We start from the raw sequence: 27,602 nt of genomic DNA, 5'->3' as shown, positions 1-27,602 counted from the left end.
CTGAGTCAGAGCTTAAAATAATACTATTAAAGCTGTGATACAAAGCTTCAATAATTTATTATGATTCGTCCTGATGGAAAGATACATTATACATTTACTGTGTTTTAAATGTTCTTTCTTACTGTAGTTCATTTGTACAATATATTATGGACTTTCTGTGCTGTTTGCTTTAATCCTATGTAGTTTGTTTTTGACACTTTCCTTAATTAAATAACTAATATACAGCAAAATAAAGACTATTATCCTAGCATAATTATTGAAATAACATGAACTATATATGCATAATTCATAGTAGTAATACAGGCATTACACTTGATTAGGATACTATACAAAACATAACAATTACCAGAAATAAACAATTTTTATTACATTATTTAATACTTAAGACTGAGGTTGGGCAAGAGGCCAATATTCTTGCTAGAGATTGTGTATATATACATATATGTGTGTGTGTGTGTACATACACACACACACACATACATATTTGTACACATACATATACATATTTTTTTAATTTTTTAATTTATTATTAGCATGTTTCAGGTTTTCATTGTTTTATTAAAAAGTTTTATTAAAAAGTAGGTGGTTGACAAGGATAGGCGCCATGGTCATTTCTATCTTTCAAGCCACCCCTCCCACCTGCAGCCTTTAGCTCAGTTGTGATTGGAGAATGATTATCCCGGAATCTCCTGCTTGGCCAGGCTATCATTTGCTCTCAGGTTGGAGATTATTGCCAGAGTTATACCCAGAATTCTTCCTATGATGCCCAGGTTACTATGGAGACAGCTGTGCCAATGTCTGTTCCTTTAACCCCTGTGAGCATCAAGCCATTTGTGTCCGCAAACCCAGCTCATCCCATGGCTACACCTGTGAGTGTCCTGACAGCTACTTTGGGCCATACTGCGAGAACAAGTGAGTCTGAGAAAGTTCACTTACATTTGTTGTGATGTGCCCGTAAGTGTGTGTTGGTACTTTTCAGTATTTGTAGAACTGAAATGTGGAAGTGCTGGATGCATATTGTAGATATTTATTAATATCTTAGGCATTTGCATCTGGCTATGTGCAAATAAAAGGTCATCCTAAAAGTGTGTAACATTCATTCAGGTATGGGAGAGGCATGAATGTAGTGACATTGGCTTGCATATACAGTGTACATGCTGTACATAATTAACATACTGTGATTGATGTATATGTGCATGCCAACCAAGGAGATTAGTTCATATAATGTGATTTACCATACACATCAATATAGCAAACTTGTGGAAATCCAAAATAAAACATCCCAGCATCTCTTTAGTTATTGTCCCTTTACTGAAAGCTTGTAAATTATGACAGCCTCCATGTGCAAAGAAATGGAAGATTTTCGAAAAGGCAATTTGTAATGAAGAAGTTACTATACTCTTCTACTGTATTTGAAAGATGCTTCCAACAGGCCTCATGTTTTCATTGTTAGGTTAGCCCAGCCCTGTCCACGGGGATGGTGGGGGCATCCTATATGTGGCCCCTGCAACTGTGATGTTGATAAAGGATTTGACCCCGACTGCAACAAAACTAATGGAGAGTGCCACTGCAAGGTGAGCTTTGGATTGTTTTATTTATCTAGTTAAGGGTAGAAACTTACAACCTGGAGTAAAAGAATCATCAAAGAGGATGTGGTTTCTGTTTTTGTATTGATATTTTATTGCTACTTGTTGTTTTAATAACTTGACTATTAAACATTTTGCCTTAACAAATGAATTTGCCTACTAAGGAAAGTTATGACACACCAGACAAAAATTTGGGTATCTTTGTGTATACCAATTATTTTGCTTTTTCCCCCAACTATTAATTTGCTGTTTCCCAGACCAATAATTATGGTTTTTATTATACCAGTTAGTTTATTTGTTTGCTTTTATGCATTTTGTGATTTTATGTGAGTCATCCTCAGATTGAGGAGTTTAATGTGGTAAAAATTAAATAAATAATGGTTCAACATCCTTAGTGGTTTAACAACATTTAAAAAATGTCTGAACATTATTTGAATCAAGCCATAATATTAACAACAGATTTTCCCTCCAGATGATGCTATTAGTGGAAATCAAACACTTCTGACTCGCTTCCAGTAATGCAGAGGGGGGTAAAGGCAGAGAGTGTGCAGGTGCTTGTTGCTTCTCATAAGCATCATGCTTAACCATTACTTGCTTTGACATGTGCACATGATCACTCAAAGTAATACAGAATTGGATTTTGACATATTTGATAGAAATCATGATAGCATCTGGAGAAGTCCTGTCTTTTTTGAGCGTGCAAGTGAACTTTTCAAAATTTAATAGGAAACAATGTATCTGGTAAAGGTCTTGGATTGGCCAAGAGGATATATATATATAACTATATATATACAAATATAACTATATAACTATATAACACTATATAACTATATATAACTATATATATATATATATATATATATATATAACTATATATATATATATATATATATATATATATATATATATATATATATATATATATATATATATATATATATATATAAAACTGTATATAACTGTATATAACTGTATATAACTATATATAACTATATATATATAAATTATTACAAATAAAATGGACAGAAATCTCTCTGCTATTCTACAGGACAATCACTACCGTCCAGCAGATAGCGCCACATGTTTCCTCTGTGACTGCTACCATACCGGCTCATTATCTCGCACCTGTGAAGCTGAGACTGGGCAGTGCTCCTGCAAGCCAGGTGTCATTGGACGCCGCTGTGACCGCTGTGACAATCCTTTTGCAGAAGTTACCATCAGCGGCTGTGAAGGTTAGAAATATTCCGTTGGCGGGAAGCACAGCCGAATCACTTTTTGGTTTGGGTCAAATTTGTCTACTGCGACTGCAACCTTAGAATGGAGTAGGGTTAAAGTTGACCGGGATTTGAATGGTAGGCCACCAAGAAACCCTAGCAATAGGCAAGATTAAGGTTGGGGTGTGTGTGTGTAAGGAAATATTGGAAAAAGCAATTGCAGACCACCTTTGTGCTAGTTCTGAAAAAATCTGCAGGCCAGATCCAGCCCACTGGGTGTTTACATTTGGTCTGTGGGGCCACCCTGGAACAGTGAGGGACCGTCCAGTGGTGCCTCTGTCATTGAAAATGGGTTCCTGAGCTCCGTTTACAGGTGCAACAGCCTCCTGCAACCCTCTACCAGGGAAAATGGAGCTTCCGTGTGCAGAGCCTCTTGGGAGCCCATTTTTGCTGGCAGAGTGCTCAGGCTGTCACAGGCACCCCTGACATGAGTGACATCAAGCAGGCCACAACCACTCTGGCCATACCCACTGCAGCCCCCTGAGGTCAACCACAACCCTGATGCAGCCCTCAATGAAATCGAGTTTCACACCTCTGGTCTGCATGGACATGTCTATGAAGTGACTAGGAGACAAAGTCAAGCTTGATTCGAAAGAAAGTCTGCTTTATCATACACTTCTTACTTTTGCTCACCAATTTTCTGAACTAGATATCTCCCAGCAATTAAAGGGGTAATACAATGCAACTATCACGTTGATTCATGTGATTCATACACATTGAATTGCTTAGTGGGTGGACTGTTGTTTTCTATATGACTAGAATGCATTCTTGCCCTTTGTTTTCTGTATGCAGATTATTTCCAAAAGCAAGTATTTGTAAAAATATTAAACCTTGATTACCTTCCCTTTTAAACATGCTTACTGAAAAGAGCACACTGAGTTTGCATAGGGCAGTGTTTCTCAACCGTGGCAACTTTAAGTCCTGTGGACTTCAACTCCCAGAATTCCCCAGCCAGCTGGCTGGAGGATTCTAGGAGTTGAAGTCCACAGGACTTAAAGTTGCCACGGTTGAGAAACACTGGCATAGGGCAAATGACTACACCCAGACTCTTTAACGTTTTTTCTTGCAGTGAATTACGATAGTTGCCCACGTGCCATTGGAGCTGATATTTGGTGGCCCCGCACCCGCTTTGGTTTACCTGCAGCTGCACCTTGTCCTCGGGGATCTGTAGGTAATGAAATCTCTTTAAGAATGCAGTCATGCAGTCATCAATTGAATTATTAAATGGTCTTTGGATGCTTACAGGTAAAGGTTTCTTTAGTTATCCTACTTTGTTTATGACTTGTTATAGGTGGCCAAAGAAAGTAGTTTTCCTCAAATAAGCATCCTATGGTTTTCTAACCTTCATCATTTAAAAAAACCCTCTGATATGGCATAAACATTACAATGTATGTTGCAGAGTTTTTCTCTCTGCTTGGACCATATTTTGTGTCAGCCATACTCTCCTCTTAACATCATGGCAATCTGAGTTGTGTCCGGAAAAGAATATTCCACGTTATAAAAAGGGAAATACAAGCACAATCCCATTCTTCTCTTTGTGAGATGTGTTGAAAAGACAATTTTTCAATAAGAAAGAAAGAAAGAGAGAGAGAGAGAGAGTGAGAGAGAGGAAGGAAGGAAAGAAGAAAGAAAGAAGGAAATGAGAGAGAGAGAAAGAGGAAGGAAGGAAGAAAGAAGAGAGAGAGAAAGAAAGAGGAAGGAAGGAAGGAAGGAGAGAGAAAGAGGAAGGAAGGAGAGAAAGAAAGAAAGAGGAAGGAGGGAAGGAAGGAAGGAGAGAGAGAAAAAGAGGAAGGAAGGATAAAGAAAGAGGAAGGAAGGAGGGAAGGAAGGAAAAGACTGAGCAAGCTAATATTTTGTGGCATTTGGTTTTTTGATCCCCTTTCCTCTGTTTTTGCTCCACAGGGACTGCTGTGCGGCACTGTGATGAACACAAGGGCTGGCTGGCACCCAATCTTTTCAACTGTACCTCACTGACTTTTGCTGTTCTCAAGGATTTTGTAAGTACTTTTCTTTCATTTTTCCTGCTCCAGAGTAAAGCCAGGAATCTATGGATGTACTCTTTTTTATATGTATGAATGAGCGCAAATAGTTTATTTTTATTTTACCAAAATTCCCAAACGCAATCGCTGTTTGATGCAACCCTTTGTCCTCATTCAAGTTGGTTTCATTCATAGAATCCCCAGTCCTGCCGATGACCATCTCTTGACTATAAGCCAGGGAGGAGATGTTGACTCTTTTTGTAAGATATTTCACAACGAGCTTGTGAAGACTAGGGCTGTATTATTGTAAAAATAGAAAGCCAGCAGCTTCCTCAGGACCACGTCCTCTTATTGTCTGGATTGATGAATGGGATGGCAATATGAATTGTCTTTTAACAAAGAAATACAAGGAAACATAGTTTGCCAACTGCTTCATGCATTGATCATTTTTTATTCATTAGATTTGTATGCCACTCATCTCTCTACCAAGAGACTCTTGGAAGGTTTAAAGTTACATTTGAAGTTACATTGGTGCTTAAAAAAAACAACTTTGTGGCCAGGCACACTTTTACAACTTTCACAGTATTTGTCTCTCTTTCTCTGTCAGTCACATGTTTACCATTATGATCTGTTAGTATACCTTGTCCTGTGTCTGGCCCATTCTCCCCCCCACTTCTTTGCTCCTCACAGAGTGGACAGATTGCTTAAACAAGCTATCTCTTCATGAGTTGCTTTTCTTTAAGTGCTGTCAGTTGCTGCCTGTAATTGATAAGACTTCCATCATTTTCCTTTCTGGCTCTTTCAGCTGGTATAATCCTCACATTTTCTGGTTATTTTTTAGCCCTGGAACTATAACTTGAAGGAAGAGATTTTCAGAGTATTAAATTCTGTGATAAGTATTAAATTCAGTACTAGAGCATTTTTATTGAAGTAGCTTAGGGTAAGCTTTGGTTCAGTTTCTGACTTTATCTTAGCAAAGCTGTGATAAGACAAAAGCTGCAACTGAGCTATCAAGACACTGAACAACAAAGATTTTGCTTCCTGAACACTTTGGAGTATAGATTTTTGGGCTGCTAATCATGAAAACAACCTGTAATTTAATGTGGCATATACGTGGCATTTAACGTGGCATTTAATAGAACTATTTTTTTAAACAATGGCAATGTACATCCTTCAGTACCTGTTGGTTATGCTGCACAGATGAAAGAAACATACAAAAACATGGAACTGTTGCTGAAACACCTTCAGTACACCTGGAATATCTGTGGAGATCTAAAAGTACTGGCTTTGCTGCTTGGGATGCAGCTCAGATATACCAAGTAGTGTTGTTGCATATGTGAATGGGACAGCTGTGGAAGAGAGTCACATTACATTAAAAAGGAATGGCTTTCCAAAAGAATTTGGTTCCAGGACAGCAAAGCATAGTGCACAAACTACTTGTGGACCTGACAGATATATTTTTTCCTCCGCATCACATAAAACCCAGGCTAATGAAAGCATATGTGAAAGCAATGAACAAGGAAGGTGAGGGTTTTTCTTATTTTGAAAGATGTTTTGAAGAATAACTGATGCCAAGTTTAAGGAAGGTGTTTTTGTTGGTCTACAGATCAGATACATCAGCAATGACAAGCAGTTCAGAGATCTGTTAATAGAACCAGAGAAAATCACCTGAAAAGCATTCAAGGATGTAGTTGAGAATTTTCTTGGCAACTATAGAGCATCAAACTACATTCAGTTGGTTGACAAATTTCTTACAACATATAAGATTATGAAGTGCAACATGTGCCTGGAGATGCATTTTCTGCATTCACACTTGGGCTTTTATCCGGAAAATCTGTCAATGATGAACGTAGCAAAAGGTTTCACAAGACATTGCCACAATGGAAAAGTGGTAACAGGGCAACTGGAACCCATTAATGGTGACTGACAACTGTTGGACATTGCCACAAGTTGCATCAGACACTGACTACAAATTAAATTCAGCAGCAATTTTTTAAGCCCTGTTGAACTCATGCAGCATGTCAGAAACATTATGCAATTAAAAATATAATAATTAAAAGAGAAATTAAAAATATTCCTCAAGATTCCTACGTGATACAGTCTTCCTGAAATTATATTCGTGTTCAGTTTGAAGGGGTCTATCATTATCACCCAAAAATTTTCAGAAAGCAAAACTTCTGAAAAAAATTGTCCAGTAGAATCTATGTTTGGTTAATTTACCTTGTTTTGTTGAAGCACCTTTGAAAAATATCTTAATCTTTCCTGTGGAACAGGCAGAAAAATTGCTGCGAAATGAATCATTTTTGGATACAGAGCAGTCTCAGTGGGTAGCTCTCCAGCTTCGCAATGCTACACAAAACACCGAGAGCTTCTTTGGCAGTGATGTCAAAGTGGCTTTTCAGCTCTTAGCTCAACTTCTGAAGCATGAAAGCAACCAAGAAGGCTTTGGCTTGGCTGCTACCCAGGATGTTCACTTCACTGAGGTAAACCCATCGACTTAGGGTTTTCTTTGATGATACCAGACATTGATTTGATCTGATGATACTAGCTTGGTCTACTCCTTAGAGCATGGGAATATGTAGAGCACTTCATGGCTTAGTGGAAGAGAACTGGCAGATATTCTGTTGCATCTCTTAAAAAAGAGGTGTCAAACTCGCATTGCCACATCGTCACATGATGTATCACAACTTTTTTCCTCTTCACTAAACCGGGGGTGGATGGGGCTAGCGTGTAACGCATCTTGCCCGTGGGCCACGAGATTAACACCGCTGTTTTTAGAGAAGAAAATTATTTGGTGCTTTCACTGATAGCTTAAGAGAGGAACAGTTCTATTTAGTTCAGCTGAGCATTGTGGCAAGTTAGGCTTCATCCTAAATGATTAAAATTGTATCTACAAGTGTTTTAAATAGAAATAAAATCAATAAAAAATAAATGCTACAGCATAATCTATATAAATCTAAAGCCCAAGTTAGTTTCCCAGTGAAGATTATTTTCTTAATAAATGTGGTTTGTTAAAAGGCACAGCATATTGTAAACAAATGTTTCTTGCAAGAAATACCAGCAATGAATATTATTTTGCCATAGGTTCCTGTAACTTTTTTTGGCCTTCCTGGATACCAGTCTTGCTCCTTGAAGCAAGCTATTTCTTTATATTTGTTATCAGAAGATACTTCTAGCTGTCTCATGTTCTTTTTTGTGTCCTACAGAATTTGCTTAAGGTAGGCAGTGCTTTACTAGACAACAACAACAAGCATCATTGGGAACTGATTCAACAGACAGAAGGTGGCACGGCACAGCTGCTCAGACACTTTGAGGACTATGCAAGCACTCTGGCCCAGAACATGCGCAAGACGTACTTGAACCCATTTACCATCATCACACCCAACATTGGTGAGAGAATAATAATAATGTCTCCTAATTAGCAAAATAGTAGTTGTTTCAATTCTATGCATTTTAGATAATTATACAGTTGAGTACCTTGGTTCTCAAAATTCTTGTCGAAATGTGTTGAGTACCAAATTTGATGAGTTTCAAAACAGTTGAGTACCTTGATACTTGGTACTCAATTACTTTGAAACTCAACAAATTTGGTACTCAACACATTTTGACAAGAATTTTTTCCCCCAGTACTCATCGTTTGTTTGGGACTCAATGCACAAGCTAGTACTTGTTGGTCTTGTCTGCCTTGTGACTCATTACATTATTTCTTACGGGAAAAAATTGTTTGGTACTCATCATTTTTGCTGCTCATCACTCCTCCCAAAATCAATTAAGGATGGATACCAAGGTACCACTGTACTTACAGTAGATTAATCTGCATTTGAATAACAACAATGATAAATGAAAGAGTTGATTATTATTATTTAGTGTATGATGAAAACATGACAGAAGAGAAGTAAGTATATATACATGGTCCTGTAGTTATAGTAACACTTCAATGGGGGTATGGCAATGGCCTCAAAACTGGATGTCCAATTTAGCTATCCAGGCAATCTCCCCTGGCGTTGATTCATGCAGATCTTCTAAGAAACCAAATAATGCACGTCGTGGACAATCTTGCACAATATGCATATCACTTCGCATATCAGCACTTCAATCCCAACAAGGGGAATCTTTCCATCCCCATTGATACTGGGCAAAGGAACTTCTTTCAAAATCACAACCAGGTCCTTTGGTAGAGGGATCACTAATGGTCAAGCCACAAGTAGGTACCTTGGACCATTCCCCTCCTCAAGAAGTCTCAGGGTTAAACTGGAAAGATGTTAAATGAATGGCTGTTTTCCAAGCTGGACAATGGGATTTCAATCAATTCAATGAAAGTGGTATTTTGTGCTTATATACAGCTGAAGCACCCATGTGTGTTTTGTGGTAGGCTCCATCTTGGAAAATATATTTTCTTGTAAATTTGAGAGTAAGAGGCTATTTCTTTTAAAATGATGCTTGCTACCAGTTTCTATAAGGCCATATATTTGAATAATCAACAATAATTTACTCTAAATGTTACCTTGATTTAGAAATTGTGGTAGAAATACAAATGTATTTATCAAAAGGATTTAAATTGATTATTTAATTAAATATCAAACATGGTATTGAACTATCATGTTTTTTAAAACAGACATTATAGCTCTTTTCCTATAATATCCCCATAAATGTCCAATAAATCCAAGATATGCCTAGGATATTACCTGCAAATTAATGATAGGGAGCTGAAATGAGGTTTCTTAATTTTATTTAGATAATTACTATCTAGAACAGGAATGTCAAACTCGATTTCATTGAGGGACACATAAGGGTTGTGTTTGACCTTGAGGGGGCAGGGTGGGTGTGGCCAGGATGGGGATGGCCAGCTCAACGTCACTTATGTCGGGGGTGCTGGTGGGGCCCAAGCGCTCTACCAGTGAAAAGGGGCTACCAAGCTCCGTTTTCACTGGCAGAGTCACCGCAGGTCAGTCCTTTGCTGTTTCCAGGGCGGCCCTGCGGGCCAGATCTAAGCACCCATGTGCCACATCCAGTTCCTGGACCTTGAGTTTGACAGCCCTGGTCTAGAATATTCCCCTCATTCACAAAAGTATATTAGCATGGCTAAGGGGGCATAAGTGGGTTGTAAGTCAGTGTTAGCCTTACTGTCAAATATCGCACCTCCAGGAATATTACTAGGGCAGGGGTCGGCAAACTTAAACATTCTAAGAGCCATTTGGACCCATTTTCCACAGAAAAGAAAACACCGGGAGCCACAAAGGTCCTAACCGGAAGCTCCCTGTTCAATTCTGGAGCTGACCAGAAGTTCAGTTCCCCCACCATAGAGTCTCCTCTAGCGTGGCGTACTTTTTCCTCTACCTGTCATAACCAAAAGCCCTATCAATTGTGGAGACAACTGGAAAACCTTCCCCTTGCCATAGAGTCTTTTCCTGGCGCACTGTGCTTCTCTCCCCCCCCCCCCCCCAGGAAGCTCCTCTCAAAATTGTGCCACCGACCGATGATGGAGCCACCAGAGGGAGGAAAGAGCCACATGCAGCTCCAGAGCCGCAGTTTGCTGACCCCTGCACTAGGGTATACTGGTGTGGTGGCATTGCATAATATAACTTTCTGATTCCTCCACAAATTTATTTAACATAGTCATTGAGCAACAACAACATTAGTTATTATGAGTGTCCTTCCCTGCTTTGTGCAAAAATATTTCATTATAGCAATTGATGATGAGTGGGCATATTCTGGAAATAATGTTTTATTTTTGCCATTATGAGATGGTTTGAAAGTTAATGTGTTTGTCTGTTGCTTTGGTCTGGACATAGAGCAGAGTTAGGATTTATGACAGTATGTGGAGATAAATGAAAGGTACATAAATGCTCACTCAAGAACATCCAAGTCTGAGTGAAAGAATTATAAGTAAAAAAAATCCAGCTGGACACTACCATTCAGTTGGCTTGATGCCTCATGCCTCGTGTGTGTGTCTTTATCTCTCTGTGTCTTACATTGGCAGTTATTTCGGTGGTGAGGCTAGAGAAAATGAACTTTGCTGGTGCCAAACTGCCCCACTATGAGACACTCCGTGGTGAGAAACCAGCCGATATAGAAACTACTGTCATCCTGCCTGAAAGTGTATTCAAGGCTCCAGAAGGCAAACGTGAGTTTTGGGTGTGGGGGTGAAAATTCCTGGTATTGTAAAAAAGACGAGGAAGAGGAATCGATTGATACAATCCCTCTTTGGCAATACAGCCAGTTTTCTTTACTGCCCAGGCTCTTTCATCTGGGGCATGAGTGGTAGAAGAAGCATTTATCACATATATCGTTTATAATACCCTGACTAGGTCAGAATGCACACGGTTGCAGGGCAGGAGACCGTATACCGTCTTGAACAAATTATTGTCCAATATTTTCGTGAAAAATCTCCACATCTCCTGAAAAATGTTAGCTTCTTTTTTGTTTCCCCAAACAAGCAGATTACAAATATTGGAAATAAACATTAGTGAAACCTTGTTTATCCTGTTGCTCTAGCAAAATAAAATGTGGCTGCGTGTTTCATGTTCATTTTTCAGAATCTTCTGTGGCCAGTGCCAAACATTTGCCAGGCACCAATGAGGAAGAAGAACATGCCCTTATGACAAGGCAGAAGAGACATCCAGATCTAAGTGAGGGCCAGGCCATTGCCAGTGTGATCATCTACCGCAACCTGGCAAGTCTGCTTCCAGAGCAGTATGACACAGATAAAAGGAGTCTAAGGTAATGGCTGCATTGTACCTCAATACTTATTAGTTATTCTGACCTAGGCTTCCCCAGCAGCACAAAGCTGAGTCTTCGTTCCGATAAACCCCTTTTATTTAATTTACAGTGAATTCCTCTCCAGCAAAGTCTTCCCTCTCCCACAGTCTTTCAAGATAGTTCACAATTACCGATCTTTACCAGGCTTGGAGAGTGGCCAGGCTGATATCTTTCAGATGCCACAATACTTGGCAAGAATGCAGGAATGAATTAATTGCCTCCTGCAAACACCCCTCCCTTTAACTCCTCTTTCATTCGCTATGGAAGGGGCCATTCACCGTCCACTTGAGGCCTTACTCCCAAGTCGACCCTTGTTCCATAGCTGTTGCCTTCGTATGGCAACTCTGCGCATGTGAACACTGGGAACAGGCTCCAGCTGTTCGTCTGCCTCACTGATGTCTGATTCCGAAGGCAGCTGATAACTGTCAGTTGGCCCTGGCCTCATCTCTGCCTCCAAGACAGAGCCCTCGTCAAAGCCTTCCCCATATTCCAGGACTGACCCATGTTCCTCCTCAACCTCCTCACTGTCCAAATCTGCTGCCAGCTCTGCTGACCACTGGTACGCCACAACATTAGTAGAGGGGGAAGGAAGAGCCAACTTCAAGACAACACAACATGCGGTCTCGACTGTCTGAGACTGCCATTGACACTTTTGCCTCTGGACGGTCCAGTAGGACCTAAACTGTCCCGGAGAGATGGTGACCAGGAAGACAAAGCCTTGCTGGTCTCAGGGACACTGCAAAGTCCCTGATTGACCCAAGGGAAATGCTTCAAACGGCGGCAAACAGGCAGCCCTCAGGTTGACGAAATCAGAGATGGCTCCGGAAGGAAGGAAGTGAAAGTGAGTCCATCGGGTGATGTTTTTTTTTACTTTGAGAAAGATTGCCCAACCTTTTTTTAAAAGATAAATTAGTCCTCTAAGTAAAGAATAAAGCAGCAAATTTAATCCTTATTGGACTGACTTAGAAAGTTTTTGTTCTTGCTTGCAATGATGTTTTATGGATTGAAGTGATTGTAACGTTTCCTGTTTCTCCGCTTGAAGTGACTGGACTGTTTTTTCCCCCTCTATTTTTTACCACCTTATTTTTTGGCTTAAATTAAAACTCTTTTTTTATTTTAACAAATTGTCCTTCTATTTGTTATAAAATTACACCAAAGACATTTAAAGATTTTTGTTTTCCATAAAATTGAGAAAAAGTATAAAAAAGTGGAATCTGCCATTGGGAAGCCTGAGTCTGAAGTTTTTTTTTCTTTGAAACAAAGTATCCTTTGTTCACTCCTATTTGATCTCACTGACTTTGTAACTGAAGGGTTTGCAACTTGTTTACAAAATCTGATAAAGACTCAAGGGAATTGCTTTTTGCAGGTGCTCTTGGAAAATATTTTGGCAAGAAAAGGAAAAGGAAAGAAAAAGATAAGAATCCCTCTACTTTGAAGAGTACAAAAGAACTTGTGCTTAAGACTTAAAATAAATATAGATATATTCACAAAAGAAGTTTGGAAGGCTAGAGTGACAGTGGCTATTAGACTCCTTTTTTTCTATTTTTTTCTTTTGGAAAAATGGATCAATATTCAGATGAGGAAACCTTAACATTTCAAAACATCCTGGTTGAAATTCAAAATATTTTAGAAGGATCTGGGAGATTTGAGATGAAGTTGGATAGACTATTGTTTATCCCAGCAAAAGATGAAGGGGTTGGAGCCCCAAAAATTAAAGAAGAGAATGAAAATATAGAAGATAAAGACAATAGATGAACTTATTAATGGAGCAATTATGTGTGAAAGTAGACAGAAGGGAAGATGGAAAAGTGAATTTGACAATTTGGAGCTTTATCCCAGATTTCAAGATACAGGAGGAAAAAAAAGAGCGATAAGGATGGAGTTAAGAAGAGAAACCTATTCAGAAATAAGTTTGACAACCAAAGATAAGATAATGTTAATAACAATTCAAGGGCAATGAGACTATTTGAGAGATCTTCTAAGCAATAAAGTGTGGAGAGAAGTTCATAAAAACTTTGGAAAGGAGTTAAAAAGAGAATTGACACAACAACTGGCAAGAGAGATAAGACTGTTTTGCTACTGGAAAGATACAGGTTGATAATGTTAGCTAATTCTTGGTGATTAATAAATAGGGATTTCAGTATTTTGTAGACTGTTTTAGATTATCATTGAATGTTTATTCGTTAACATAATTAACTACCACAATAATAATGAAATGATAACCTTAATTAGTATAAGTAATCTGGCCATAAATTGTAAATTGGGATTTGGTGAAAAGACCTATAAATGTTATTAATAAATTTTTGTTTAGATCTTGTTATGAAGGTATAATTAATTTGGGTCTGAAGAAAGGAGATGTGATATAAACAGTAAATAATTTTTTTTCTCATTAACCACAATAATAATAAGGAAATGTTAATCATTTTGTAGATTGTTTTAGATTTTTATTAAATGTTCTTTTTGTTAACATAGAATTAACAATGATAATAATAATAATGAAATGATAACCTTAATTAGTAGAAATAACTTGGATATAAATTGTAATTTGGAACTTAGGGAAAGACCTATAAATTTTATTAATAAATTCTTGTTTAGAGCTTGCTATAAAGGTATAATCTCTTTTGGGCCTGATGAGAGGAGAGGGTAATATAAATAGTCAATAATTTTTTAGTTAACTACAATAATAAGAAGGAAATGTTAATGGATAATGTTTAATGATATATACATGTGTGTTGTACCAGTAAAAGCAAATTGGACATAAGCTTTAATCTGTGAGTTGGGGGGGAAAGGGGGAGGGAATGCTTAGATATCCTACTAACTGACTTTGTTTTAGAATATGTTATAAAGGTGTAAAGTCATTGGAGGTTTACTGAGATTGCAAATGTATGCCAATAGGTGGTTGTGTCTTTAAATACAAATGATTTTAGATAAAAGCACGTTTAAATAATTGTAATCAAATGAGAATTGTGGTACAGTGATAGTAAAATACATAAACTTTAAAATGTACAATTCAATTTGAATGAAGTATATATAATGATTGTGGAAGAAACGCACAAAATGTATTTGTAACCAATCGACACGCTTTCTACAAGATGTAACGAAAGATTATTCTTTTTTTGTGAGTGTTTTTGTTTAAGTAAAACAATAAAATTTTTCAAAAAAACATTAGTAGAGGGGGTAGAAATGTTTAGATACTCATTGTTTGTGTTTTATTGCAAATCTTCTTTGGGGTTCTCCATGTTGCTTATTGAAAGGGTTGTTGAAACTCCAATAGCTTCCTGATTGTCTGAGCCACAAAATGGTTGTTGTTATTTACCTGGCTGACTGTCTCGGTTTAGAAACTAAGCAGGGCATATTCTGGCTAGTACTTACTTGGATGTGGAACCACTAGAAAACCCAAAATTGGGACGTTGAAAAAATATCCCTGAAGCCATTGCAAAGCTTGGTCTGTAGTGTTGCTTAAAAAAAAAAAAAAGTCTATCGATGTCATCATTAAATCTCCAAGAGCCAAGATTGATTTGAAAGATATTTGATTGTATTTTTGAAGGCCTAGAAAATGTCTGAAAGCACTAAATGGGGAGGGGGTGGGATTAATGGTAAGCAGAATTCAACCTTACAGAAGGGAAACAGTGATTTAAGTAAATATATTTTATTGATTTACGTGTTTAGGGTGCTGCCATTTGGCTTTACTATAAGTTGATTAATCATCATGGCTGCTGTTTGTACTTTGTGGATGTTTTTATTCTTTTAATGCTTTTTAATTGTTTTATAATTTTAGAATTGTAAGCCGCTTAGAGTCACTTGGCTGAGTTGAGCAGCTATAGAAATTGAATAAATGGATGGGTGAATGTATGACTAAATAAATGCCTTGTTGTCACCACAGAGTCCCCAAGCGTCCTATCATCAACACCCCAGTGGTGAGCATCAGCATCCATGACAATGACGCATTGATGCAACGTGCCCTTGAGAAACCCATCACTGTGCAGTTTCGGATGTTGGAAACTGAGGAGCGGACCAAGCCTATTTGTGTCTTCTGGAACCACTCCATCCTGTGAGATCTATTTCCCAGGCAAAATGGCTGGGACTGCCATAGAATGAACAGGGAGGGAACAATAGATATTGGGATGTGGGGGGCAGGATTCCTCGGGCTGACTCTGCTATTTTTCAGGGTCAGTGGGACTGGTGGCTGGTCAGCTAAAGGCTGTGAGGTTGTCTTCAGGAATGAAACGCATGTCAACTGCCAGTGTAATCATATGACAAGCTTTGCTGTGTTGATGGACATTTCCCGAAGAGAGGTAAGAAAAATAAGGACTCTACTATGAGGATAGGAGAATAAGGCAAGGGAGAATTCTGAAGGGAGCATAACACAGTGGCAGAAGTTAGGTTTTGGCTCCTTAAGGAGCCAAGGATGTTAGACCCATAGGGCTGCAAACAGCTATTTGGGCCATCAAGAACTCCTCCTACTCATTGCTGAAACTCAAAACAAATAGCTATCTAGCCTCTGTTTGAACACATTTAGTCAAGGGAAATAATTGATTCTACTATCAAATTGCTCTTGCTTTTAGGCAGACCAAATAATAAGATGCATGGGTATCCATTAATAAATTCTCTGTTCCTCCCAGAATGGTGAGATCCTACCCCTGAAGACGATCACATATATCTCCATTGCGGTGACGCTGGGCAGCCTCCTGCTTACTTTCTTCTTCCTGGCTGGATTGCGAACTCTGCGATCCAATCAACAAAGCATCCGCAAGAACCTAGTGATTGCGCTATTTTTTTCTGAACTCGTCTTCCTACTGGGCATCAACCAGGCTGATCTGCCAGTAAGCATCTGTAGGGGTGGGAGAGGAAAAAAAACTTTGCTAAAAAGATTAAGTTCATAGTCATGGTCATATCTACTAAGTATCAATACAATAATTACTATCTATTGCTAATGAATAGTCAGAAATCCCACTCCTCCCCAACAAACCACACAGGGTTATCTGGCATCCACGCATCCTTCTTTGTTTGGGTGCCTTTGAGAGCCAAGAAAACTGCCTTAAATTAATAGCAGGGGCTCCTGGAAATGTAAATCAAAGATAGGAAAATATCCTATCTGAACTCCGAATATATAGTGAAATGGTTCATTACATTTTGTGTTTTGTGTACATTTGGAACAGGTTTCTAATCCTGCTCTTTTGTCTCTTTCATTGATAGTTTGCCTGTACCGTCATTGCCATCCTGTTGCACTTTCTGTACATGTGTGCCTTTGCCTGGGCATTGCTAGAAGCATTGCATATTTACCGCATGCTGAGTGAAGTGCGAGACATCAACTATGGCCCGATGCGCTTCTATTATATGGTCGGATGGGGTGTGCCAGCATTCATCACTGGTGAGGCCCGCGCTAAACTTCATATAATCTGGCATATGGCCATGGCTCTTCTGAGGCCATTATACTCTTTGTGAATCATATATATATAAATGGCTCTGTGTGTGTGTGTGTGTGTGTGTGTGTGTGTGTGTGTGTTCGTTCCAGCATAACTCTGGAATGCCTCAAGCAATTTCAACCAAACTTAGTACACAGATGACTTACTCTCTGGAAAAAATACTGTGGGGGGTAAGACACCTCTAACACCCCTGGGGGGGGGATGTTACAATATAGCTCGTTGTGCCTTCAGATGGCTTCTATTATACTGCCATAAAATGGCTTCTACTGTACAGCTCAATGGAGTTGCCATGGTAATGGCTTCACAGTACTCCACAAGGGGGCTCCCTCTGGTAAGGGGAAAATCCAACATTAGAAATTATGTTTAGTCTGGACATCCCCCCCCCTTTCTTATGAATAAATACCCACACAACAACAGATTAGCAGCTAGTTTTATTAAAAAGAAAATAGCTTATTTTATTAAAATAAAATGGTTCCTTCCTCTGCTAGTCTTATAACAGGTAACTGAATCAATTTAAGCAGGATATTTATTTATTTATTTATTCATTTATTTATCTTGAAATTTATTTGCTGCCCATCTTATGCCCAATGACTTTGGGCACCTTACAACATAAAAACATTAAAATAATCAATTATAAAATACTAAAGCAGATAAAATCATGAACAAAAGATGGCAAAAGAGGGAGCCAGATACATAAGGGAGAGGGAAATAGGATTAGACCACCACCTCCAGAGTGAAGGTCTTCCATTAGGAGAGCCATCTGGCAGGACCAGGTCTTAAAGCTATTACAAAAAGTCAGGAGGGTGGGAGCCAACCTCACCTCAGGGAGGAGATGCTCCCTGCTGGCATGGGTGGGCGAGTCCCATCTGGATCAGACTGTTGCTCAAGTAGTCTGGACCCATGCCATGCAGGAGAGATGACAATCAAAACCTTAATACTGTCCTGTCAAAGTTCGTTCAATTCCAACTTTCTGCCTAAGTGACAATCTTCTAGCTATAGAGTAGATGAAACGTTTAAGGACTTATGTTTCCTCTTTATTGATTGTTTTGTGTGGTATTTTCTTTAGGACTTGCTGTGGGCCTGGATCCTGAAGGATATGGGAACCCAGACTTTTGTTGGCTCTCCATCTATGATACTCTGATTTGGAGCTTTGCTGGTCCCATTGCTTTTGCTGTTGCAGTGAGTAGAGAAGCAGAGGAATATGGGGAGGAAAGGCAAAAGACCCACATTTCACATTATCGGAACAGCTGCCTGGTTCCATACGACTACTACTGGTTTACATGGGGTGTAAATTATAAATGCATGATAAAAAGAGAGGTTTTTTTTAAGGATGGACATGGCAACTTTTACTTTCACGCAAGGGTTTAGTTTTATTTATCCAGCGTGTCAAGGACTGCCTAGTTCTGCCGTTTTATTTTTCCATCTGAAATAATCTGAATAACTTGGAAAACAATGTTCTTGGTCAACAGACTGAAGATGCAATGAAGGCTGAGAAGCATTGCCCAGAATTGCAGATCTTCCCTTGCTCCAACAGGAACCTCAGATGATGGGTTACACGAGTTTCCCAATCAGTCATACAACAGTTATAAAACTGAGGGGTCCTTGGTGCTCTCTGAGCTTGCTTGGGTTTTTTTGCAGACATTTCAATACCTTAAGTAGGTAACATCATCAGTGCTGGTGCTAGGTATAAAAAAGAACCGATCTTTGCAAGAACCAGTAAAGGGCACTACGAAGAAAGAGGGATTGATACAGTATTTAAAATATTTCAGATTTGGGAGGATGCACTATTAGTGAAATTTAGTATTAAACTTTTCCCTCTTTCATTCTATAGATGAGCGTCTTCCTCTATGTCCTGGCCACCAAGGCCACTTGTGCAGCTCAACAGCAAGGTTTTGAGAAGAAGGGGACAGTGTGAGTCTGGCATTGTTCATGCACAACTACCCTTTTCAATGATTATGAGCTTTTAACTATTCTTCCATATCCCTGCAGCATGATTTCTACTTTTTTGATCCTATGTGCCTTTCCTCTGAGTTATCACCTTTGTTATTGTCTCCACCTTATTTTACCCTACTAAGTTATTCTGTCTCCTGCTTTCCATTTTCTGACTTAGCATTGATGTATCCCAGTAGTCAATGCTTCCAATATTTTTGTTGGAATTGTGGGACCAGTCCTATATAAGTGCAAAACTAGGTAGTATTTGCAAAGTCAATGGAGGCCATGTCCCAGAGTCAGTCAAGAGAATCAAGTTTATTCATATTCTACCCATGAGACTTGGGGGTTGTTGCCCACACTGACTGTACTCTTTCTCTACTATAGCTCTGGTCTACGGTCGGGCTTCATCTCTCTGCTGATCATGAGTGTCACCTGGTTGCTGGCTCTGCTGTCTATCAACAGTGATGCCATCCTCTTCCACTATCTCTTTGTGGGCTTCAACTGCTTCCAGGTAACTTGGATATATCAGGACATAGCACAATAGCACACATTGGAATGGAATTTTCCCAGGCCAGTCAGCATTTGCTCAATAATATTGAGCTGTTATCAATTCCCCCAGTTCAATTTTGTTTCCACCATTTTCCCTTTTCTCCAAGAACTCGTTTATCTCAATTTCATACAGTAATAGAAATTGAAGAACCAGACCAAAATTGATTATATATATATATATATATATATATATATATATATTTGGAATTTCATGTGGCTTTTTGAGTACGATTGACCTCTGTTTGGCAATTGGAGCAGGGCGCATGCAGATTTCATTGATCATGAGCCTGTATTAGACACATCAAGCGCTTTCCTATTAGCAAGGGAAGAAGAACTAGTTTTTTCAATGGGTTGGAATCTTTTAAAAGATGAAACAGTTTCTGGACGTGTACTGGGAAACATAAACAGAATTTAAACAGCATTTGGACCACATGTTTTAAACCTTTGAAATAAATCAGTCCTTATATTCTTGAGAGACGCGGTGGCTCAGTGACTAAGACACTGAGCTTGTCAATCAGAAAGGTCGGCAGTTCTGCGGTTCAAATCCCTAGCATTGCATAACAGAATGAGCTCCTGTTACTTGTCCCAGATTCTGCCAACCTAGCAGTTTGAAAGCATGTGAAAATGCAAGTAGATTATTAGCTAATAGCTAATAACTGGTTTTTATTTTTCTGGGAGTTGATGGCAAGAGGAACTGATGTAATTATTACTTAATACAATATGATACTGGCTATGTAATAGTATACATGTGATTATATGTTATGAAAATAGAAAATAAAAAAAGTATTTTGAAAAAAGAAAAAAGAAAAATGCAAGTAGAAAAATAGGAACCACTTTGGTGGGAAGGTAACAGCGTTCCATGTGCCTTCGGTGTTTAGTCATGCCGGCCATATGACCACAGAGACTTCTTCGGATAGCGCTGGCTCTTCGGCCTTGAAAGAGAGATAAGCACCCCCCTAGAGTCGGGAATGACTAGCATGTATGTCTGAGGGGAACCTTTACCTTTACCTATATTCTTGAGCTCTTTGCCTCTCAAAATGATTGAGCCCTATAGAACAACAGGATTTTAATTTCCATATATATATATGTATGTATGTATGTATGTATGTACGTACGTACGTACGTACGTACATACATACATACATACATACATATATTTTTTAAAAAGCTTCCCTTTGTTGCTCCAAATATTTGGATGTGTATAGATTTCATGTAGGTTCACGCATACTCAGAGAACTTTTTCACTAAATAATTAGTAAATGATGATTTAAAATAGCATTTTTACCAAAACTATTGCTCTCTAGTCATTATAAAAAGATGCAAAAAGAACATTTTTCTTTTTTACAACTACTGTTATTTTCCCAAGTATATTCCCCTACTAGAGCAAATCTTATAAATAAAAGCAGCAATTATTCTTGGTGTAGAAATTGTTGAAGCCCAGTCAAATCTTAAAGAGTTTAATACAACCTTTTGTAGTTGTTCAGAAGAAAAAATTTGCTGTTTATGAGTGGGAAGAAATATATGAAACAAAAATAATAAAGACCATGTAGGATTGAAAATAGAAAGTAACTAAGGAATCTAGAAAAGAAAGTAGGGGAAGATACAGAACCCAGATGATACACTATTAAATGGGAAAGGGGGGAGGGGGAAAACAGGAAAGAAAGTGCTAAATATACACTTGTGTATATATTCAAGAATGAGATATAAAAGGAGCGGAAATAGTTAGGATAGATTGGTGAAGGGAGGGAATAAGAAGTGATACTAAACTATATTTGGGTTTGTGGAAATTCCATCCCAAGAAAACATAAATTGAGATTTGAAAGAGACCCCTATAATAACAGAAAAAAGGGAGAGAGGAGGAGAGGATGAGAAGAAGCAAGGAAGGGAAGAAAGAGGTAAGGAGAGGACAGTGGAGAGGAGAGAAGGAGAAGGAAAGAGAGTTGGAAGGGGAAGAGGAAGAGTAGGAGTAGGGGAGAGGTAAGGGAAGAAGGAAGGGGAAGGAGAGGAGGAAGGAAGAAAGTAGAGAAGGGAGGGAGGGAGAAAAGAAATGGGAAATAAGGTGGTGTTAAAACAGGCGGATGGGATGGTAAATAAAGCAACCCAAACTGTATATTATAATCTTTTAAATTGGATATTAAATGTATAAGAATGACAAATGTAAAGAAGAATAACTGTGAATGTATACCTATAATTGTAAGTAAAAGAATAAAAAATAAATAAAAACTTAAAAAAATAGAAAGTAAGTTTGCAAATTAGGCTACTGGCTTTCCCTTACTATAATGCTTTGGAAATCCAGAATGATACAATTGGTTAAATTGCTGGACCAATACTAAGGAGACCCAGGTCTAGGAACCCCGTTAGCATGGAAATGCATGATGACTTTGGACTAGTCATTCTCTCTCTCAGCACAACCTGTCTCACAGCATTCCTATTGTGGAGATACAGTGAAGAGATCTCCACAGAGACCTCAGCTGCCTTGAGCTCTTGAAGGACGAGCAAGATATAAGTCTAAGAAACAAATAAGCATTATGAAGCTTGGAAGCCATGAGGATGTCATTCATTGCTTATTCTCTTATTGTTCCATAGGGACCTTTAATCTTTCTCCTCTGTGTCATCTTATCTAAAGAAGTGAGAAAGGCTCTCAGATCTATTTGTGGAAAGAAGCACAGCACTGATCCTACACTCACTACCAAATCTACCTTGACAGCAGTGAGTATTTCAAGGCAGTTCTTTTCCTAGGCTCACTGAGGGCCAATAATACCTTTGAGTAGAAAACTATGGGTAATTTGTTGCAGAATTTGACACTGATCTTAAAAGGCAAAATAAACAAAACTTTGACCTGGAGTTGGCATTTTGCTCCAGTTCAAAATTTTAAGTCATATTCTGCATCAGGAGATGACAATGAAGCCACTGGCAATGAAGCAAACATGCATATATTTTCATGTTTTGCCTAACTGATTCTCCTTTTAATAGTATTATAGAAGGCACACTGAAGCCAAATTATATACAATCTCCAGGTTTGACAGCTTGAGCACTCAGATCTTTTCACAACCAACTGTCACACTTAAAACAGAGTAATTTCATGAAAACTGAGGTTCATCTCTGAATTTTGTGTTTCTTGGATCAGATGGCATGCACAATATTCTATAACCTGCTTTCAGGTCATCTTTTGAACTTTTATATCCAGAATATAACAGGAAAAAAGTGGTCTGATTTCTTATAGCAAAGATGAGTTTTGGCAACAGATTCCAAGGAACAACTAGTGAACGAATGCCTGTGAAAAGAAACACACTGCTAGCATTGAGAAAAGAGTCTGTGCCGCCCGCAGCATTTTTTAGATAGTGTAGGAATTAAGAGCTGTCTCCTTTAAGAAACTACCTCCTGGGAAATGTAGGCAGAGACTTCCTTATGGGAAATGTAGTTCCATGATATGTGATCATATCTGTGTTTCTGATTGGCCACTGGGGCATTCTGCCTGCACGCGGAACAAAGCCAGTCATTTTAAATGCCATTTTGAACCGCAGAAGCAACGTGTGTGTCTCCTCTCTCAACATGGGAGCCAAATCATTACACCACATGATGGGAGACTTCTAAAATAAAAGAGATCAATGGTCAAGTAGATGAGCAATGTTGGCTCAGTGGAAGATATGAAGTCCAGAACTGAGAGCTGTGCTGACAAAAAATACTCAGATCTTTAGTCTAATTGGTGAACACCAAATGTATATATATACACACATTGTATATATACTATATATATGGCCAGGTCTCACTCGCCATCTTCAGGCTGGTGTTTTCGGCTTAAAGCATGGTCGAAGCTGCCGTCTTTCTATAAATCTTGGTGGGGGTGTATGGTGATGATTGGTTCTGGTTGTGTGTCCATTGTTGTTTTGTATTGTAACCGCCTGGGTGGTGGGTGGGGCTAGTTTGTTGACTAGAGCTGGTTTCCAGATGTCTGGTAGGTGGGAGGTATCATCACATTTATTCATGTTGTGTGGGTATTTCTCTATTTTGATAGCTTCCATAATTATTTTCTTGCTGAAGTGTTCAGTTTTGGAGATTAATTTGGTTCCTTCAAATGTGCTAGAAAAGGGAGGAAGTTTTTCCTTTTTTTCTTACTAAGTTCTTGTGTTTTGCGATGTGTGCATTTATTCTCCTGTTCATTTGTCCTATGTATGTTGCAGGGCAGATTTTGTATGGTATTTCATAGACTCCTTGGTTTTATAGCTGGATTTTGTCTTTGGGGTTTCTTAAGATGTCGGCTATTTTTTGGTCAGTGTTGAAGGCTGTCTTGATATTGTGTTTGTGGAGAATTTTGCTGATTTTATCTGTGGTGCCTTTGATGTAAGGGAGGAGGGCAATGCCGTTGTCCTGTTCTGTGTCTCGGTTTTGGGGGGGAGTCTCCCTTTGGATTAGGTTGGTAATTGTTTTTCTTTGGAATCCGTTGGAGATTAATACATTTGTGAGAGTGTGTAATTCAGTTTTCAGGTGGTCTTTGTTGGCTCAGCGTTTGGTTCTGGAGATGAGGGTCTTCGCTACAGAGTTAATCTGTGCAGGGTGGTGATGGGATTGTATGTTTAAGTAGCAATTGGTGTGTGTTTTTTTCTGGTAGATGGTGTGTCCTAGGGAGCCATTGGGTTTTTTGTAGATTAGGACATCCAGAAAGGGAAGTTGGTTGTTTGCTTCTATTTCCATAGTAAATTTTATTTTGGGGTGTAGGCTGTTGAGATGTGTGAGGAAGTTGTCCAGTTTTTCTTTCTCATGTGGCCAAATCACGAAAGTGTCATCAACATATCTAAGCCAGAGTTTGGGTTTGTGTTCAGATTTATCTAAGGCATTAGTTCCACACACACACACCAAGATTTATAGAAAGACGGCAGCTCCGATCACACTTTAAGCCCAAAACACCAGCCTGAAGATGGCAAGTGAGACCTCACCAAAACGTTGCCAAGACAATCTCAATCTTACACAGGGAAAGACCCGAATACAAGAAGATCAGCATAGCTACACTTGTGAAAATCTACAAACAAACACACACACACACACACACACACACACACACACGTGTGTGTATTGAAGGGACTCATCAAATTACCCCTTGCCTCTCTGCTGCAATTAATTGCTTTCTCTCCCATATTATTCTGATGTCAACAGGCTTATATTTGCAACAATACCTACGTGGATGGGCAATTGTACCATACGCCATTTGGGGACTCCACTGGTTCCTTGCATAGCACTGTCCGCTCAGGCAAGAGTCACCACAGCTACATCCCTTTTGTGCTCAGGTAATGCTGATGTAAAGAATGTATAAACTCTTTCCTTACCCCATTGTATAGGTCTTGCTGCCTGTATTGTGGAACCTTGACAGCTATCAAATCCTCTATTTTCTGTTCACAGGGAGGAGTCTGGCTTGAACAATAGCCAGGTACACATTGGGCCTGCAGATCCCAATTCTTTGTTCTTGGAAGACAAGGATCAGAACAATGGTGAGAGGAAGTGAATTGGACAAGTTCTGGACAGAATTGTCTCTCATTCTGGGCTTATGAATTGCCTTCAATTGATAGCATGCCTTATAACTTGCTTCTTAAAGCTACAGTGTTTCTCATTTCCATGTAGTCCTTTTCTTGTTTCCCCCCCCCCCTCAACTTCTTGATCACCTCCAAGAAGACCTCCAAGGTCCCTTCCAACTCTGCTTTTTAAAAATTCTACCTTCTTTAAATGGTCTAGGATTTTGGACACCAATGGTGATTACATGTGAACAAAAAAAAATCACAATTCTTTCTCCTCATGTTTCTCAGAGTGTAGTCAAAGTTAAATATGTGCTAGGACTGAGAATGTAGTAAATCCATAAAGCTGCAACTTAGTATATTTCATGTTATATGCATATTATATCTGTAAATCCCATAAAACTCAATGATATCTTCATAGAATTGCACCACAATTTTCTTCTATTTGCTTTGCTGTGCTAAAACTGTTTTATTCCAAAAGAGAAAGGCAGATTAAAATGAGCATTGTCTTTGTTTGCATACAGAAATGACAAGCCAGGCCATTACGTGTCTGTGGGACTTTTTATAGATGGATAGTTGCCTTTTTCATAGACTCTATCCCATTCCTTATGAAATAGTGCAATGCAATGTGAAGTTGAGTGCAAGAACTGTTCAGTGCAGACTGCAGGAATTTGGCCTAAAATCTAGAATTCCACAAAAAAGCCACTTTTATCTCTAAAACAAAGGTTGAAAAGACTAAACTGGGCTAAAACCCATGGTACCTGGACAGAGGAGCAATGGGACAGTGTTATTTGGAGTGATGAGACCCTGTTTGGTAGTGATGGCGTTAAAATACACTTTCCCCAAATGATTTCCACAATTTTGGCCACTAATGTAATTGGACACTATAGCCACTACATAGACTGAGCTTGCACAAAAATGCATGTACAAGAGAACAATTTAATTGCATGCTATAATCCCCTGATTTGTGAAGATAGTTCTTAAATAACCGATTTGGACCATTAAGATTCTCTGACATGAGAATCTGGTACAAGTTGAGACTGGAGAACAGGTGAGTGAAGAATGGATGCACTATTAATGCAGTCTGATTACTATTTGTCTCCCTCCCTCCCTGACCTTTTTCGGCACAGAACGTGATACTGATTCAGATAGTGACCTTTCCATGGAGGATGACCAGAGTGGTTCCTTTGCTTCCACCCATTCCTCTGACAGTGAAGAGGACGAAGAATTTCCCAAGGAACCCTGCTGGGAGAACTTACTGTGTCCTAACAATGAGAAGCTGCCATCACTCAGCACTCCAAAGGGTAATGCTAGACAAGGGCAGCTCCAGGAATAGCTCACTAAAACTGGAGGGATGGATGGAGCCAACACTAGATCAGACTTTATCCAGATTACAAAGAAGTTTCAACTCATCTTCATCATTCTAAAATTTCTGTGATTGTGTGGTGGATAGACCATTGCTATAGTGACTCCAGGGAACTGTAATGCTTGAGTAAGGAGTGTAATCAAACTCAGCTTCTGTAAGTTACAGATGCTTTAAAACTATGCAAAATTGTCCATTGAGATAAAACAGGTATAATCTCAGTTACGTACAGAACAAGTTTATTTTTTCATGTAAACCACTTTATTGTTAGTTCTTCCCTGTCAGTGAAAACTGTGATTTACCATAATCCTCAACAGTGGCATTGATGTCTCTTCTCCTTGCATGTTTTCAAGAGCTGCTAAAGAGAGCTGATATAAACATGCAAATGATGTGACAAAGGGAGAGAAAAGTACAAAGCTTGCTCACTAAGATTGCTTCCAGAATAGTGAAGACAGGACAAAACTCCTTCAGTATAGTTTTTCTCTGGGTCTCATCATGCATTTTTATATTGGTTACATCCAGTGGTGGGATTCAAATAATTTAACAACTGGTTCTCTGCCCTAATGACCAGCTGGGTAGGCCTGGCTTGGTGGTCATGTGACTGAATGGGCATGGCCAACTCAACATCACTCACGTCGATGGACGCTTCGCCTTAGCTGTTACAATGTAATAAGGGTTAACCGGAGAGGCAGTTTCTGTAATCAGGGCAATAAAGATTATGCTAAAAACAACACCAGAATGTTTCCTTCCTCATAGGATTTCCTTCCTCTAAAGTGGAAAAAAATAAAATGAGTTTTCTTCCAACAACCGGTTCTCCTGAACAGGTGCAAACTGGCTGAATCCCACCTCTGGTTACATCTCCCTGGGCAGAGGCTCTTCAGTTAAGCTCTTCATTGGGGCTGTTAAAAAGTCAGGAGAGCAGATATAGGGACAAATGTTGAAATCCACAATCATCTTCTGCTTTCTCAGTAGATAACATCTCTGGACCTGGAAAACCTTATTGGCCGGGTGACTTTGTAACCACTGCCAGTGAGAGCGATGGCCACCCTGGCTCAGAGTCGCTGCGGGTAGAACCAATGGGTAAGAATGACCGGCTGGGACTGACAGAGGAGTTGGCCAGAGAGAATGGAGAGGGCATCTTGGGCTCACTGCCTCACCCCACTGCTCAGCCCCAGAAAGGTAAAAAGTTAGATTCTGGGAACTGTAACACCGACTGGTCTGTTTTACCCT

At 39.1% G+C, this 27,602-nt stretch overlaps 1 protein-coding gene across 5 annotated transcripts in view; it reads left to right on the top strand.

Annotated features, from left to right (window-relative positions):
• CELSR2 (cadherin EGF LAG seven-pass G-type receptor 2) overlaps positions 1-27,602 on the top strand; it is a 104,577-nt gene that overhangs the window by 74,296 nt on the left and 2,679 nt on the right. For 2 of the 5 annotated variants that reach the window (XM_087719879.1, XM_087719877.1), the window contains exons 13-33: positions 771-912; positions 1,454-1,574; positions 2,635-2,818; positions 3,930-4,031; positions 4,763-4,857; positions 7,113-7,322; positions 8,046-8,229; positions 10,820-10,963; positions 11,376-11,559; positions 15,482-15,649; positions 15,767-15,893; positions 16,221-16,421; positions 16,795-16,969; positions 18,091-18,203; positions 18,856-18,935; positions 19,341-19,467; positions 22,092-22,214; positions 24,657-24,787; positions 24,900-24,988; positions 26,140-26,313; positions 27,342-27,551. In XM_087719879.1, the coding sequence (XP_087576005.1) occupies positions 771-912; positions 1,454-1,574; positions 2,635-2,818; positions 3,930-4,031; positions 4,763-4,857; positions 7,113-7,322; positions 8,046-8,229; positions 10,820-10,963; positions 11,376-11,559; positions 15,482-15,649; positions 15,767-15,893; positions 16,221-16,421; positions 16,795-16,969; positions 18,091-18,203; positions 18,856-18,935; positions 19,341-19,467; positions 22,092-22,214; positions 24,657-24,787; positions 24,900-24,988; positions 26,140-26,313; positions 27,342-27,551 (3,084 nt within the window). The remainder of the gene's footprint in view (positions 1-770; positions 913-1,453; positions 1,575-2,634; positions 2,819-3,929; positions 4,032-4,762; positions 4,858-7,112; positions 7,323-8,045; positions 8,230-10,819; positions 10,964-11,375; positions 11,560-15,481; positions 15,650-15,766; positions 15,894-16,220; positions 16,422-16,794; positions 16,970-18,090; positions 18,204-18,855; positions 18,936-19,340; positions 19,468-22,091; positions 22,215-24,656; positions 24,788-24,899; positions 24,989-26,139; positions 26,314-27,341; positions 27,552-27,602) is intronic. The other 3 variants (XM_087719881.1, XM_087719878.1, XM_087719880.1) reach the window with 3 other exon arrangements.

The sequence above is a fragment of the Thamnophis sirtalis genome, unplaced genomic scaffold, assembly GCF_051295495.1.
Source record: "Thamnophis sirtalis isolate CommonGarterSnake01/CBP01778 unplaced genomic scaffold, rThaSir2_p1.2 scaffold_7, whole genome shotgun sequence".
Lineage (NCBI taxonomy): Eukaryota > Metazoa > Chordata > Lepidosauria > Squamata > Natricidae > Thamnophis > Thamnophis sirtalis.
This window is presented reverse-complemented; position numbering and strand designations above follow the sequence as displayed.